Genomic DNA, 17,432 nt, shown 5'->3' with positions numbered 1-17,432 from the left:
AGTCCTAACTCTACATCTGCGAAAAGTAACACAAAAGGGGCCTGTTCTGAGCTCTGGGGGGATTTCATGTTTTGTCTTTATTGTAATCTGTGGCATTTACTGTATTTACCATATGGAACTCTTTCTCTCTCCCCTCCTGCTCCCTTTTGGGCTGCTTTTGCTGATATTGAGTACAAAGAAATTGTATCATTATGGAGTGGGCTGTGCTTTCAGCTGGTGTGAACTGTTTTATGTGGCAAATCTGACCCAGATTCCAGTGGGGAATGTGTGTATAAGAGTTGTTGTTCTTTACAGTGTATCCTTTGCCTGGAAGCTATACAACTCAGTGGACCTAAGAAATTTTTGGTGTAGGTCTCTTGGATTTCTCCTTCCTCACTCTTCATGTGTTGCTTACCTCTTGCCTAAGTTTGTCCTGTGATGTTCAGCCACTCTTCTTCCTCTGGACAAAACAGGAGACAAACTGCTTCCTTTTCAGTACTTTGTCACCTGCTTTATCCTGGAAATGGGAAAATGTCTCCATCTCGTGTGATATTGTTGGCTTTTGCCTTCTAGTCCTTTTTCTTGTGCACATATTTTAACTCAGCAGTGTGTTAGGAGGAAATAGTGATCAAAGGGAAGGCTGCATGAACTGTGGTAGAGAATCAAACAGTTTTTATTAAATGTTTATCAGTGTCTCTGAATTTGTGGCTAATATTGAAAATCAGTTTGGGTCAGTCAGTGTGAATATTTTCCTTTGTAAGTCTGCTCTAAAATTCGAGAGGAGCAAACTGCATGCAACTTAATTTGCTCACTAGCTGGAGCCAGAAAGGATTGTTGTCTCCACACTAAAGCAGAACATAGCTAGTATGTTACGGAAAATCTTATTCCTTCTTTTTGGAGCTTCTCCTCTGGCACTTTTGTTTGCTGCAGGGCTGAATCAAACCTTGACTTGTTCTGTTCTGATTATCAGTTTCTTGAACCAAAATCTTAGGCTCCTAAAAACAGGTTACTTCATGGAATATGCAAAGCTGGTTATACAAACATGTTATATCACCACTAGGTGAGGCTTCACATCAAAAAAAACTACTGCACTCCAAAAGCATAAGATCATAAATTTGTTTCTGTTTGGGGAAACTCATTCAAGCATGTAAAGACCTTGTCGATATGATTCATCAGTTAACTTGGCATGCAGATGAACATCTTTGTAGATCTGACTTATTTAAGAGCTCTATTTGCAATTACACAGTCTCTGCCTCTGACAGAACAAATGTGCGTGTGGCTGTAGGGAGGCAGAGTGGGGGAAGGTTTGGGAGGCTCAGGCAGAGCACACCTTTGCTTACATGGTTTTAGACCAAAGGGAAGGTCTTTCAGTGCTGTGGCAAGAAAGGAAAGAGAAAGACATGGGTATTTTCTGAGAGGGGGAAATATTATCTTAGTGTAGTTTCATGCTCGAATTGGCTTCTCTCAGCTCTCATTAAGGATCTGCTTTTGAACCGTGGAACATGTGAGTTGGGACCTGGACTTGGACCTGAATCTCTGCTTTAGCATTCAGTATAAAACTACTAAAATAGGGTTCTTTCTAACCTGTTAATAAGCCTGGTCATCACTCTCTTGGCCTCCCTAACAGTCTGCCACATTATGCTCACCACCCCCTGCGAGGCTGGAAACACCGTCAGCTTTCTCCTGAGGAAGGAAAGATGGTGCAGCAGCTTAGACCCAGAAGGTCTAAGACCCAGAGATATTGCCACCTAAAAAACTGCACAGCCCAGAGCATCAAGGTGCTAGCACCAGGGTGGGATCAAGGCCCCTAATGTGGGCTGCTGCCTGATGAAGGGAGACACAAGGTCCCTCAGCTTGGCTTTCATAAAATCGAGCCCTGAGCAGGAAGTCACTTGAGCATGACAGTCACAAAACATGGCCCACCCCAGTGTTTGTCTGCTGTCTTTCATCACTACCAAGAGGCACTGTTTGCAGTTCTTAGCCTGGAGAAAAGGATCCATGCCCTTTCTGTGAATGAAAACTGAAGTGGGGTGTCCAACTCATCAAAGACAGAGTGCTTTCTGACCATAAAAATTTGCATGGTTGCTAGAGCGTATGCTTGGTGACACCCTCTCCTGCCTTTGTGCGACAAGATTTGAGCCCTTACCACCAGCCTTCTGGGGGGTAGTCTGAATGTGAATGTGTACATGCCTATAGGGCAGAGGAGAGGCAGGTGAGGGCAGATTTGGTTTCAAAGACTGAGAATCAAGTGCTGCTACTTTGCAGGAAAAATAACGTTTAGCTAGTAGGAGAAAGATGGCAAAAGATGCTTGTGTAGTCCAAAAACTAATAATGACGACCTTTGAGGGGACTGTCAAAGCAGTTTGCTTTTGTGTTCCTTGGCCTGTTTTCTAGGGGCAATGCTCAAGCTGAACAAGAAAAATCTGAGGCAGGTTTAGCTGTTAGCTTTTGTGGGAGGTAAGTTCATGGCGAGGTCTTGATCCTCCATTCCCTTCTTGCAGTGCTGCCACATAGCAGCCACAACTATCCCTGCTGTCCTTGCCACAAGTTGTGAGTCTGCAGCATCTGTCAAACTGAGTGAAACCTATTGCCCCCACCTTCTGTTACAAACAGTTTTGTTGCTGTCACTCTTAAATGATGGGGCTACAGTGTGCTTGCCACTTCCAAACAGGCAAACGGACCCTCCTGTCCCCTTTTGTATACCCAGCCCTATGCTTCTGAGCTCTCTGGGTCGCCTCAGAGCCTCTGCAGTGTATCCCTTGTGTACGGCAAATCGTTGTGGGTAGTCCTTAAAGATGATGAATGATGTAAGGGAACAGTCGTTGCTGCATGGATTGCACACGAGTTGTTTTTTGAACAGTGGATGTTAATGCCAGTCGCAGTGAAGGGCTGTGAAGCCTGGTTCCTAGCAGCCTCTGGTAACCATGGCACACGTCTGCTTTGCAGAAACTGAGCCTGTTTTTTGCACTGGCAGTGGGGACACTTGTGTGCAAGTACAAGGCAGGTCACTTCCATAACAGCACCAAACCTGGTGACAATGTACTCAGAGGTTGGTAGTCAGTCTCTTCTCTGCCCAGTTTGCTACCATAAGCTCCTCCTTGGAGCCAGGCTGGGCTAGTTCTAGTTCTGAGCATCCTTAATGCTCTTGGCTATGGAAAATGCGGCAAAGATGCTGAGTCTTCCCTCCTTAACTCCTGTCAGGGAGGCAGCATCCTTTACCACAACATTGTTTCAGAGAGTTTGGGTGAAACTGAATTTCTCATTGCTTTAGCTCTGGTATTTGCTCTTGCCACTGTGTGCCTCTTGAAGATGTATAGTCCTCAGTATATTAGGTTTCATCCTGATAGAATTGATGCTTTGCCGAAGAGATTAGTTATATTTTGTCTTACAGATATACTGGTCTCTTAGAATGGCAAAATATGCCTGCTTTGTGTAAGGCAGATGCCAAAAGTCTCCACCCTGTATTTTGATTGGGGGAAAAGTTCATTACCAAAATGAGCCAGAACTCTCTCTTGGGAAGAGCTGGAGAATCAGTAATGACATGTCTGAAGTTGGGATTACTGTGGTTTAAATGAGAGGGAAATCGGGGCTTGCTTGCATGGTACTACTGCAGTCTAAGGGCTCTGACTCACAAATTTGTATGGGGCAAATTAAGAGATTACAACCCTTAGCTATTGCTTGGCCCTGCAGTCCGTCTGCCTCAGCTGCTGGGTTCATGGCCATGGTATTAGCTGAGACCAGCACTGATTTCAGTGTCATGAACAAGATTGTGAACTGCAGCACTGTGTGTCCCTCACCTTTCCTAGAGTGGATGGTGTTGCAATGTGATGTTGGGCACCTCTGGACTATGTTCATTGCTTTTTGCGTAGCTGGGAAAAGCTTGACAGTTGCACCAGCTAACTAGTCAACAGAAACCTCACTTAGCAAAGCCTTTTTTGCTCAGGAAAGGAAGAAACTTCTGTCAAGGTGGCAGAAGGGGATTGCCCATCGAGCCGATTGCACACCTATCTGTAAGCATTTTCAGCTGCCTGGCTCTGGCTGTCTGAAAATGCCTTCCACAGTCCATGTGAATGGCAAATGTTGCTGAGAAACTGCCTGATCTGCTGGGCCCTGTGGTCTTTGTGCCCAGGTGGTTGGGCACTCGCCAGCCAACAGGGGAGTGAGTGGGGAAGGGGCAGGCATTTGCACTTCTGAAAACGAAATGCACCATGTGTTGTGCTTATCAGGATAGCAAGACTTCTGTTGGTTGCTTCTGTTAACTCCATCAGTGGCTGCATGGTCTTACTATAACAAGCACCAAGTGTTAGCCAATGAAAAGTGAAGACTATGGCCATACTCTGTTAATAAAAACAGTGCCGGAATGACAGAGCTATTCACCTATTTGTTAAAGTCTTACTGTTTGTTTTATTTCAGGTCAATGAACAGAGACCAGTCATGAGACGTTAATCTCTTGCCCTGCATAGCTGTTTAATATCCCCCCACTATTGTTCTCCCGCTCACGTGATCAGCAGCAACCTCCTCTCCTCCCCCCTTCTCACTGCTGTAATGACCTAATTTCAAAGCACTTCTGCTCTGGCTTTCAAGGGGTCCAAATGATGCTGTTTGAGGATAAATTTTGCTGAAGTCTTGGGTGCTGGCTGCTGCCTACTGCTCTACCGGACTTGTTTGCAAGGAGAAGAGGCCTCTATTCAGAAGCTGACTGCCCTGGGGGGATGAGCCTGTGCTGGGTGCAATAGGGTAGGCCTGTTGCGGCAGTGAGCACAGGCCATGGAGAGGTAGGAACAGCTAAATGGGATTGGATGGTGAGTTCCAGCAATCCTGCTCCCCGCAGGGCTAGCAAACCAGGCTGAAACAGCTGGCACTGTAGAAATTGGCCAAATGCTCACTGGCTTCCTGTGTCGGGGAAGAGCGATCTAGATGACGATCTGAGGTCCCTTCTAGCCTTCTCATCTCACTCTTGGACCTTTATTTTGGCTCACATGGCTCAAGGGGCAAGTGAGGGGAGGCATGGTATGGATGAGAGCCCCTCTGTCAGTGTTGGCACAAAGAGACCCACCAGTTAAGCTGTAATTCTTGAATGTGCAAAGCTGTAGCAAGTCTTTTGCCATGGACAGCTCAGAATTGAGAAGACAGATGTTTACAGCAACTATGTTTTACTTTAAACTGTAAACTTTAACAGGAAATTTGTGATAAGTTCTTAAAAAAAGCCCTGTGAACCTGGTGAGCTGAAAACAAGCTTTGAGTCATGAGGATTTCTGAAAGGCCCTTTGAATCCATAAGTTTTTGGAACACATGCTAAGTTTAACCATTTCCCAGGCTTTGCTGTGCAGTGTTGTATTTTGGCATCTCCATAAATAGGGTCAGTGCCTGAGAACCAATGGGCAGAAGAACAAAAACAGTTTTGCTTCACAGATGTTTATTTTTTTTTCTTTGTCATTTCTGCATTAGGGTACAGGAACATCTCCAAGGCATGGGTTAATGTAGCCTTACAATATGTGACCACCCTTTGGATGGCTGTTTGGCTATGCCCTGGCTCAAACTAAGCTGGAATCTTTAATTCTGTCATTTTTTTATATGTAAAAAGGTCTAATAGAGTCTCTCTGCCCTGAAATTAGTGTTATGTGTGCCCTCAGCAGTGACCACTTCTCCTACCCCACTGAGTCCTGAAACTTGTATGGAAGTAAATTTAGAAAGAGTCCTATAGAAACATGCCATACTGTGCTCAGGCTACCAGCCGGAGGGAGAGGGAGGTGGAAGGAGAATGATGTGTACCCAACTCTTATCCCAAGATGGAGTTAGGATATGAATGAAGGTTGTGACAGTCCTCCCAGGAGATGGGGAGTCCTCTTGGGTTGCACAACGTAGACGCAACAGAAGCAAACCCTTAGAGACCTACAAATGGGGAATGGAAGATGATTAGAGGCTCCAATGTTGCACTGGCAACATGGGAGAGGTTTTTTCTGTAGCTGTCTCTTTTAAGAAATAAGAACAAGATGGAAGAGAAATAGCAATTAAAGGGAAGGGCTAAGGAAAATGGGCTTATCATAGGAGAGACAACCCTCTTGTGATCCAGTGTTGCTTATTTCTCTGTATGATGTGTGGGAATGGCACAGGACTGTGGGCACGGGGAAGTGCATGCTCCCTGGCTCTGCAAAGTGCTGCAGTCTCTCTGGCTCTATACAAGTATCATGGTGGGTTGAGAAGCTAGAGAGAAGTAGCAAGGATGCACTGGCAAAATTTAAGTTCTCTGCACACTAGCAGGGAAGCAGGAAAGAGATGGCTAAGGGAAGAGCAGGGACTGTGTGTCTTGAGTGCAAGATAGGAGAGATAGGAAGGGAGGAATGGCTAAGATTTAAAAAGCAAAAAAAAACAGCACAGTGCATTATCAAAAACTAGGCTAGAAGACATCACTTAGCTCACCTGCAGCTAGGTGAGGTACATGAAATCTGAGTCCTTGTTATGCCTTAGCTTTCTTTGCATTCTCTCCTTTCAGATTTGTTCCAGGCTTCTCTGGAGAGATTCCTTGTTTTGCTGCTTCTGTAGCTCCCTGCAGGATGCAAATGTTAATAAGCACAAGCACAGCATGCAGGGCTGAATGAATCAGGAGAGATGGGGACTGCACGGCGGATCAGCTTCCCTCCTGCTGTGTAACATGCGATGCACACCGAACTCGGAGGTGCAGGGGAGCCCCCTTATACCACTCATTCAAATCCCTGCTGGTGCTAGAAGGAATATTTTCTTGACTCTCTTGCTCTGCAGAGCTGGAGCAAACAATAGGCTTTGGCAAATCACATACAAATAGAAAGACAGAGGTTTAGAAAGACTCAGGTTTTTCTTTTATTTTTTTAGTAGTCTTCAACTCTTTTTTGACCTAAAAGTGATGGTAGCGAATATGTTTTGCAGTGAATATTAGCCAAAAGAGCTCCTTTCCTGTGTGCATGTTGAGAATATTCCTGGAATGTGACTTTCCAGCTCATGAGTGACACCTCTTGCCCAAGGTACGATACAGTTGCCATGAAAGTCAAATCTAGGACTGACACTGTACATAAATTACCACTACTATGAAACTTCTCATGCCATGGAGCATTAAGATGGGCCTGTAAAGAAAGGCTCTGTGGGCTCTGGATGGCCAGAGGGGCCACTCTAGCTGTGACATTCAGAGGTGGTATTGCAAAAATGGCTTGCTGACTTGTGTGAAATTTTCAGACCTACTTTGTCATCCTGCTGCTTTCTTCTGGTCAGTGAGTTAAGTTGCTTTCTGTCCTTTTTAGTTCTCCTTGTTGAACCAGGGCTGGTCTTTTGATTTGCTGCTGCTCTCTGGTACTTGATGCCTTAGGAGGGAGAAAGAGCCAAGCATCATCTTGGGCCCACAGAGTACCCCTGGGCATGGGATGAGTTAAATGGTTGGAGGTGAAGGGCACCAGTGTCAAATTCCCTAATGCTGATGGAGTTCCTCTCACTTTTGCTGCATTTGGAGAAGAGGCAGGGAAGGGAGGTGGTCCTTCCCTGGCCAGTACCATAACCAACCTTTGCACAAGTCCAAATATTAGTCAAGCTTAGAACAAACAAGTGTTTGTCAGATGTAAAGGCTGACCCTACTGCAGAAATGGGTAATCTTGCACATGTAATGTTACACCTCAACTTGAGAATAGAATACTCCTTTTGCAACTATCATGAAGTTTGGCAGCCTAAGCTAGATACTATTTCCAGGCTGCAGTGGGAAGATGCCCATGACCAGGATGGGCACGGAACAAGATTTACACAATCTTTTTTAGGTGTAGCTGTTGGAGCTCTGCGGGCTGTAATGCGGTGGCAGTGCTGGGACAGGCAGCTGTGGCCCCATGTCCCCTGCTCTGACCCTGTGAGGAATTGGGGTGAAATGTGCTCACTGTGCTTCCAGGCGTGCTCTGCAGCTCTGGGGGCAGTCAGCATGGCAAATGGGTGCAGGGAGAGGTTGAAAGGGTGAATCCAGTGGTCCTGGAAGGACAATAATTCAAAAATCAGTACATCTGCAGAAACCATGTGCCAAGCCAAACAGGCATATCCTCCTGTGTAGTCAGCTAAAAAGAAAGATAACTGCTTCAGAGACCCTGATGGGCAAGTGAGGAGAGCTCTGCTGACCGTTTTTGGCCTGGCTGCTTGGCCCACCCAGCTTTCTGAAGCGCCCATCTCTGCTGCCGGGACATGGCAGCTGTGTGCGCAGTAGCTGACCTGCTGCAGCGCACACGGGGCAGCCCGCGATCTGCCCCAACACCCTGGCCTGGGACTGCTCAGCTGTTCATGTGGCAGCTGCCAAAACGTCTTGGCGGTGGGATAGAAAACTCTGAGAGGTAGCAGGCAGTCAGGATGGCAACTGTTACATCCTTCTCAGGCAAGGTGGGCCCTACTCACGGTTCAGAAATTTTTAGTTCCTAAATCCCGCAAGGACGTGACCAGGCTCTGAGTGCTAGTATTCATAAAGCTTGGTAAGCTGGCGCTCGATTTTTAAGGAGATCTAAGCCAGGACTTCAAAAGGGATGGGAGGTTATAGGAATCTCCATTATTCCTCTTGTAGGGAAACGGGAAGAAGATGACCAAACCTGGGATCCACAAAAGTTAAATTTTACAATGGGCTGAATTCCAGCTCGAATCGTGGACTCTCTTAAGGAGGCATAAGTTGTGCTTCCAGACTTACTGTTAATGAAGACAGTAGCTTTAACCTCTAAAACTGATTAGGGCTTTGGAAAATTAATTACCCTTAGTCTCCAAATTCAGCAAAGCATTTCCATTCCTTTCTCACAGAGTGGGAATGAGCTTAAGCCCATGCTTAAAATTAAGCAGCATTACCTGCTGAAATGGAAACTGGAGATCCTGATAACAGTGGCTTATCTTCCTCTTCAGAAGATTTTATAATTTTGCCACCTCATGACTATCAAGGAAGTATCCCGACCCCACTAGAGACAGGTGCCATGTAAGTGCAAGGCTACATGAGAAGAACAGAATGACTGTTCCTTCCTTGTCTTGAGTAACATCAGAATATGAATTGAAGCTTAAAAAAAAAAAAGTGGGAAACAGCATGAGTAGCTGGAAAAATTTACAAGAAAACCTCACTCCTCTGTAGTGTGTGGTGTGCACTAGGAAGGGACATTTCTAAAAATATCCTGGATTGGGAATTCATAGATAAAAGGATTTATGCCATAAGGGGCGTGATAGTAAAAATACAGAGTAATGTTCACAGCAAAAGCTACCCACTGGAGCAGTGTGGAAGATCCCTGTGCTGAAAGAACAGGCTGTGAAATGCCCCTGTATAGGATTCGATGGGATAATTCAGTCAAGAGCGATCATGGCCCAGGCTGTTCTGGTATATGTAATTACAGAGTTACAAAGTGCAGCTCTGGCCTTTTCTGGACACTGGGTGGCAGTCCATCATTAATATTAAGATCAAGCATGATTAAGTATTTCATAAGGGTGTCAGAAATGCTGTGAATTACATGTGAATTGCCTATTATAGTCTGATTACAATTCCACAGCAATTTTTAATGATTGCTTGGGAAACATTAATAAACTCTGCATCACTGAAAATAAAACCCTACTTATTCCAGCACAAACACTCCTTTGTTAAATAGCTAGGCCATACAAGAAAGTATTCTTGTGACTTGTAAGTTAAGGATTAAAGATTATAAACCCTCCTCTAATTTTAGAGGGCAATTACACTTAGACTGCAGACCTGCTTTTACACAGGCCTTCTCTGAACGCAGGCAAGGCCCTTGTGAAGCAGCTTGTATCTCCCTAGGACCTGCAGGACATCCTTCCTCACTTGACATTAGCAGTAATTAGATCACACTGGTGGGGCTGCTGCTCTGTAAGGCATTATATCAAGGGCCCGGGAGCTGGGCTGCACCTTAGCGTGGCTGTGAGTGGTTGCACTGCCCTTTCCCCCTCTCCCTGGCACACTATGAGGCAGAGGAGGAACTGAAGAGTTCAGCTCACTGTTAGGTCCAGAGAAAGAAGGGCTAGAGCTAGTTTGCTATTACCAAAGGGGCAAAAGCCAGAGGGGCAGACAGCTTGAATTTATTAGAGAACATCTCTTAAATGGCACAGATGTTACTAAATCCAAATACTCTGATGCAAATGTTTTGCCTTTATGCAATGGGAGTTTCCTCGGACTATATTGCTCAGGTCACACAGGACTGGGCTGCCAGCTGGTGGGAGAAGGGGCCCGTGGCTTAGCATTGCCACAGCCAGGAGTCCCTGGGCTGTTTCGTGGCAGAGGAGGGTTGGGGTTATGAGAAGGGGCATTGAATTGGTACTTCTTCTTTGGACTCTGCTAGACCCAAAAGGCAGTGAACATTTAATTCAAAAAAAAAAAAAAAAGGCTACTTGGGGTGGATTCTGCAAGCTGTGTGGTGCCAGCAATGCTGAAAGCTTTGTGAGTAATTTTGAGACTAGATTATCTCTTTAAGACTAGGGCTAAGTGTAGGCATTAGGGTCAGGGCAAGGAAAAATTGAAGACCTTTAACTGGTGAAATCTGCAGGGCCAACATGAGATCTGATCAGCAGAGTTGGAGTGAGTATCTCCCTTTTTGTCCACTGTAGGCTTTTTTTTTTTTTTTTTTTTAATGGTGTGGATGTTGTTGCTCAGTTACACTTTTCTTCTGTATCCAGTTTTGCATGGACCAAACACACAGTTTCTCTTTCTAGTAGCCTGGGGATAAATTTCAGCAGAGGTCCAAGAGAGGACCAGCACAGCAGAGCAAAACAACCTGCTTCTGCCCTTTCAGGGACAAAAACATGTCCCTGAAGGCCAGATACTGAATACAAAGAGCTTTTGTGTGTCTGTGCTTGCCGTGCACCGGTACTTTTTTCACTTGGGTTGGCAAAGACCCACACCAGTGTGCAGGCCAGAAAGGAACCCTGAAGTCTGTGGTCAGCTGGGCATTTAAGCCAGAGAGAAGTATGCCAATAAAAAGCCTTCATAAACCTCTAAACCCAAGAGCACAGCATTCAGATAATCTAACATGCCTCAGTTGACTCCTTAGACTGAAAGGATGGTGCAGGTCACATAAGTGATCCTTATGTTGCTAGAGGTTTCTGATTGCAAAGTTGTAATGAGGGTCAAACATTTGTGCCACCTTCAGTGGCTCATCTCCTCAGCCATCTCTCCTTCCATGTGTCTCCTTATCTGTCTCCTCCCCTCGCAGCTGTTGCTTTTTCTTAGATATGCTTGAGCAGAGGTGCCTTGTGCTCCCCTGGCTGAAGTTCTGATGGGCTGTTTACCTGGGTTTCTGAGCTGGCTGGCACAAGGCACTTCCCGGCCTTCCTCCCCACAGGTTGTCACTGCAGCCTCCTGCTACCTAAATCCTGCCACTTAAGCCCAACAAAATGCCCATGCACGCACTGATTGGGTGCTCATGTGTGACTGCAGTAAACCCTGCAATTTCTGCCCAATACAACTATAGAGGTGTTTCAACTGGGCATGCAGAAGTTGCCCTGATGACCAAAATGGCCTGGGTCCCACTGGCTCCCTAAGACCTGATGGACCATTTCACATACAAGCTCTAGGAGGTTTCATTCCCAAACAGTGAGGGAGTCATTTGTCTCACAGGTCTCAAACAGTATCTGGTTCTTTTGCTTATTTAAGATTTGTAAGAGTATGTTTAGATGAAGGGATGCAAAAGGCATGTAGTCTGCTGCCTGCCTTAGGAGCTGACTATACCCAGGCAGCTCTGCTGCGGAGGCTGACAGTGAACCATGTTATCAAAGCACTGTGCCTGAGGAAATATATTCTGCTTCTCTCAGGACAGTTTTTAAGTGCAAAGAAAGATCCAGGCTTTTTGGCTCTGCCATAGATACTGTCTGACCTTGGGCAAGTCATTTAATCTCTGTCCCAGTCAATCATCTGTAAAGCAGGATAATGTTACTTCTGTTCTCTGCAATAATGGAATAGTAAAACCTTGGACATGTTTTCTGTTTCTATTGTAGGATCCGGCATGAGGTTATCTCCAGACTCTGGTAGAGCATCTGCTCCCTGCAGATGCACAGGTAACAGATAATCTTGCAGTCAGAGTCACTGGTTTGTTCTGTTTAAGTTGTGTCCAACTTGCACAAGACTATAGTTCACTGCAAGTGAAAAACTGTCTTGGCACTGTTCTCTTGTTCTCCTCTTTCTTGCATTGAAGAGAAAAGCTAAGGCTTTCTGRGGGGTGCCATCTCTGATCCTTCACTGGGAGTCAGGGAGGATTTCTAGGGGGCAGATATTGAATCTCCTTAAACAGTGTCATGTAACACCTATGTGAGAGTTGCTCTGAGTTCCTTTTCAAGAGTTGGTTTCTGTAACCTAGCACTGATTTTTTTTTTTTAATGAAGCTGCCTAAGATCAGAACCCCAAGACTTAACATCTACAGTGTTGTCACACCCTGCCAAGCAACAGACAGTAGCTTACCGAAAAAAGGAGACATAGAAAGAGGTCTCCGTCTTGTAGAGTAAAGGTCTTTAGTCAAACTTTTTTAACATGGGATTTAACATTTTTGGTTCCTCCGCCAAATGCCTCATCTCAGACCACTTGCTCATTTACTTGGCAGGAAGGTTTATCAGCTTAAAGGTGGAAAAGAATGGATGAAGGAGACTATGAAGGATCTGCAGAGTCCATACAAAAGAGAAGGGCTGAAGAACTGTGGCAGAGAGGTGAGCTCTGCAGGTCAGTGTTACTCCTTTAGAAAACTGCTCACAGGATACGCTGTGACCCATCTCTAGCTTCTGGGTGAGGCCAGGCAGTGTGGGGCAGGGCCAGAGGCCATGTGCTAGAAAAGGTTAGGCCTTGCACCCCAATCTCCAATGAGAGTGGGGACTTTTGGGTCGAAGCCCAAGTGTACAGGGGAGGGAGAAAAGGCACAGACACACTACATCTTTGGCAGCCAGAGAACAATCCCAAAGAAAGACAATAAGCACTAACTTCAGATAAGTCATGCTGCCAAACCCAGTCTATTGGTCTTGCATGATATCTGAATGCTTGTACTCTGCTGCAACAGGGAGCTATGCGAGCTTATTGCTATCTTCCATGCATTGTCCCCAAACTGCTGCTGGTCTAACAGTAGTAATTCTACGGAAAGCACTTAACTGCTCTCCTTTTATTAGTATGGGAGAGCTGGGATAAACAGTAGCTATAATAGCTAGACAATATGATCTGCAAGAAATTAAGAAATGCTCTGCATTCTGCAGGTTTGACAGACATGCTCTCGAGACTGACAGGAGGGCTGAGGTTCACTATGGATAACTACCACCTCACGTGGAGGCTTTGCACCTTGCTGTGAGACTGCAAGGCCACCCACACAGCTCTAAGCCCTGATGGCAGATGTGAGGCAGTGAGAAAAGGGAATGGTTGGACAGGGTTCACTCTGAGTGGGAAAGCATGGGAAGGGAAATGATACAGAGCTGAAGGATTTAGGAGAGAGAGGTGGCAGAGCCACACTTGGATGGTGCTCCCCAGAATGTCAGTCTGATGCCCCAGGCACTGGACCAGGCTGCTATAGGTGAGAGATCCTCACTCAAACCCCTACAAGAGATAAATCTGCAAATCACTCACTTTTGCAGAGCTCTGCCAGCATGTTGCTGAGGGCCTCATGCTGTAAATCTCAAAGATATCTTCAACAGGAATGCTGTTCTGTGAAAACGGTAAGGCAAAGGGTCAGCTCTCAAGAGAAGTATCCTTCTTTAAAGTGAATACATGAAACCCAGCTAATACTCCCTTTCCTTCGAATTCTGAAATGGCTTTCACATGAACTCCTAGTATTGCTTCATGTTCCTAGTACATATCTTATTGAGACCTGGTCCTACAACTTGCTCTTAGAGGGCCTGAAAGTAAATAGAGGAAAATCTGGGGGAGAGAACAAGGAAGCGAGTCCTTTGTTCCCTTATGAGAGCCACAGTGGCTTAAGGTGGGTATACTGCATGTACTGAGGCACTGGTTTGGAAGATCACACTGCATCTTTGCTGGGATTGTTACACTCTGTCTGCTTGTGCTTCTATTTCCATCATTGTTTTGTACTCGTTTTGTACTTGTACATTGTTTGTTTGACACCCTTTATGGGTGAGACAAGATAAGTACTGATACATGCTCACAGTATCACCTACTGAAACTGCCTATTTTGCTTTCTCAGGCTGAGCAAACCTTAATGGCTACCTGATAAAATGAGTCAGATCTGTAATATTTGCATTATCTGTATGCTGTACTTTCTATAAGCAAAGATATGCAGGGTACAGGGAGTGTTTCTAGAGAGCTGCCATAGAGCAAAAGATTCTGATATCTTTCTTGCCCTCTTACCATTAATATTCCAGCATATGAAGATAATATCATAGCTTCTCTCTCAGTTCGGTTGGGATACATATATCGGCTGCGAGCTGCCAAATTCCTGCATGGCGTTTTGAACAAGATGATTAGCCTGGTGTTATGAAAGCAAAAAAGTGCTGGACCAGTTCACTGTTGCTTTTACTGTTTTCACACTGGTGTAGCCCACTGCAGCATTAGGGTCTTACCTTTGCAATACTCACATTTCCTCTTTTGTCAGCAGAGGCTGAGCATCTGAGTCATTTAGCCACAGCAAAGCAACACCGAGAGCCAAGTTGTAATGAGCCTGGAAAGAGAGAAAAACCCCAAGTGTTGTGCTGTAATCACTTGACCAAGGGATGAGAGAGAGACTGGAGGAATACAGGGGGAGATGAGCTGCAGCCCAGTGCACACAGTTGGTATCTCACCAACTGCAGGACACTTGTTGAGGTTTGAGGCATTTTAAACATGCCTGGGAAGATTTTCTCAGCTCGGTTGAAAGAAGTTTTTATTATGCACTGACAGCTTTAATTTATGTGCAAGTCTCTTCAGATGGTTGACTTCAACCTTCTCAAGTGTCCTTTGTTGATGAGCTTTGTCTTGCTGAAAAATTAGTCAGAACTTAAATTATCTTGCATATGTTACACCTAGATGTTATCCACAGCCAATCTCTTTGGATGGGAGAGTAATGGGCTTTTATTGATCACTGTAAGGAACAGTTTATTTAGGTGTATCGAACAGGCATCCTTCGGAGTTCTCACTAGCCCTGCAGATAAAGGGTATAGGATTGGAAATAAGTTTGATTACCATGTCATCTAGAAAGGTGGACTGCCTTTGTCCTCTTGGATCAAATTCATTTTCTCGTAGTCTGATGCCAACATAATCACTCCTTAAAGCAAGAGAGCAACTTTGAATTACCACCAGTTCTAAGCAATCCAGTACAAGAGAAGATATAGGTGACTCTAAGGTCAGTGTAAAATTAGGGCTGAATTTACTATGATTCAGGGTTAGGAATCTGCTGCAGGATTTCTCGTAGACCCATCCTGATTAGGAGAGCCATTAGTTTTTTGCACCATGGGCAGTCTTAGCTTCCCTCAAACCATGTTGCTGTCTTCCTCAGAGGCTTCAAAATATAGGAAGAAGCACAAATGTGAAAAGAGTATTACAAGTCTGGAGCTTCACAGCAAGGATTTCAAAGTACAGCCAAGAGAGGTTCTTCACTGGTGCTTGGTTTTCTCATTAATGGAGGGCCTGAGTCTGCAACCTTTCTTGAGACTGAGTAGTACTGATCTGTGCAAGGAGACCAGGGAAGGGCTGGCACTGAATAGAGGGAACATCGTTTTACATCCCCCAGAAGCTTGCTGCTGTGCACTCCTGCATCTAAGAGCACAAGGCTCTGCTGCATGAACTAACAGGGCCCTCCTTATAGTGGCTGCCCTGGACATACAGCAGATACATGGCGAGGGAGGAACTCTGCACCTCCCTGCACAACCCAGGCCTTGCTTTGTGCTAGTTGGAGTGAGACCTCTCTGCTGTCACATATGCAGTCGGGTTCTGTCACACTGCAGGCCGCATGTAGGGCATGCTAGAAAATTAAGAGCATCTGAAAGGAAGTCTGTCAATGCTTTCCAGCAAGAAAAGACTAAGGATTTACAGTTGTCATCCAGCTAAGTCCTACAACCTGTTGCAATGAAAGCAAGTCTATCTCAAATTCAGTGCAGGAAGTTGTGGGCAGAGAGTACTTACAGGAGTTTTTCAATCTCTTTCTTTAAGCATCTTCTTTCCATGGCCAGAGATGTTCTAGTTGTCACAACAATGTAAATGGTTCACTGAAATCTAGAGGGAGGAAAAAGTGCATCCCAGCAAGTGTCTCTATCACAGTGGGCAAAGTGGAACCACAGGCAAAAGTATACGGGACACTTAAAGACCCCCTACAAAAATCTGGCCAAAACCAATTCCCAAGTAGGACTGTTAGTAGAACTGGAGAGAAAACATAATCAAGAAAGAGAAGACAACATGCACAGCACTGAAAGTGAGAGTAAGGAGCTTGGTGATGGAAAAAGGGCAGGATGGGCCAATTTACAATGAGCATCTGTCTTGAATATGACACTTGTCAGCTAGCAGGTTTCTTGCATCCCCATCCTAGTGATGCATGTTCTCTCACATAATGTAAATCTACTGCACAGTCCCTACCTGCTGTTCCTTCCGAGTTCTTAGCACTTGGCTTTTCCTCCCCACTGTGTGTGTATTAATCAGACCTATGTGGCAAAAAGAGGGGATGGACAAAGGCAGTTAGTTGGCTGTGGATCACTGAATGAACTGGGAAGAGGACAGGCTGGAAGAGACAAGAAAGCAGCTGTCTGGACAGGATATAGGAAGGAGAGCAGCCAGCACCTTGGTCCACCAATTTATTGTAAAATCAAAGTGTACACTTCTCAGCTCCATAGCTCACAGCCACAGAGGCCCAGCCAGGCAGCAAGAGCACTAGTTAATTTTCTAATGTAAACAGGGGTATCAACCCCCAGCTCTGCTGTGTAGTGTACTGCAGGTAACTGCCAGTATTCTGGGCTGGATCCTCAGTTAGTAGGAGTCAGCATGGGGCTGCTGAAAACCTGTAGGATGACTTACACCACACAAAGTGCTGGCCCAGTATTTATAACTGCAGTGCTTGGTCCCACTGGGGAGAAGGTTTCAAAGCAGTGAGCAGGTACATCACACTAGGCAGCAAAAGGCTACATCTGGAATATTCCCAGCCTGAACAGGATTGTTCAGAAAAGAAGAACCCATGGATTATTATAAATATGCAAAGAAAACTATGACATGCTTGGTAAGCTCGTCTGTGTTACTGGATATAGTCTCCCTGTTCTTTCTCTCCCTCTCTCACACATGTACACAAGAAATCATGCACTACCTGTGTCAAACTCTTTGGAATAGGCCTCAGGATCCAGGTTTGGAGCCTCTCTGACTCCAGGTATCTCTGAGGAGGAATTCCCTCTGGATGCTGCTGTTCCTTTCTTGCCTCTGTCACTGAGCTTGTGTGCCAGGGAAATTAGGCTATGGCTATGCAGGACTGTAGCTTTCTCCGGTTGCTTGGAAACAATGCTGTTGAGCTGAGAGAAATTAAAGAAAAAACCCAACATGAGATTAAACC

At 45.3% G+C, this 17,432-nt stretch overlaps 1 protein-coding gene across 2 annotated transcripts; it reads right to left on the bottom strand.

Moving 5' to 3' along the window:
- Positions 1 to 5,417: 5,417 nt before the first annotated feature.
- CUNH2orf80 (chromosome unknown C2orf80 homolog) lies at positions 5,418 to 17,367 on the bottom strand. Of its 2 annotated transcripts, XM_026088885.1 has the most exons (10): positions 17,193 to 17,367; positions 16,028 to 16,117; positions 15,089 to 15,170; positions 14,506 to 14,588; positions 14,279 to 14,366; positions 13,541 to 13,618; positions 7,869 to 7,956; positions 7,192 to 7,310; positions 6,400 to 6,526; positions 5,418 to 5,871 (listed from the first exon to the last, which is right to left on the bottom strand). In XM_026088885.1, the coding sequence occupies exons 2-9, from the start codon at positions 16,066 to 16,068 to the stop codon at positions 6,437 to 6,439; spliced, it is 669 nt and encodes a 222-aa protein (XP_025944670.1). In that variant the 5' UTR covers positions 16,069 to 16,117; positions 17,193 to 17,367; the 3' UTR covers positions 5,418 to 5,871; positions 6,400 to 6,436. The 2 variants fall into 2 exon arrangements, with proteins under 2 accessions (XP_025944670.1, XP_025944679.1); XM_026088894.1 differs by lacking the exon at positions 13,541 to 13,618.
- Positions 17,368 to 17,432: the final 65 nt, after the last annotated feature.

The sequence above is a fragment of the Apteryx rowi genome, unplaced genomic scaffold (assembly GCF_003343035.1).
Source record: "Apteryx rowi isolate R43461 unplaced genomic scaffold, aptRow1 scaffold_12, whole genome shotgun sequence".
NCBI lineage: Eukaryota > Metazoa > Chordata > Aves > Apterygiformes > Apterygidae > Apteryx > Apteryx rowi.
This window is presented reverse-complemented; position numbering and strand designations above follow the sequence as displayed.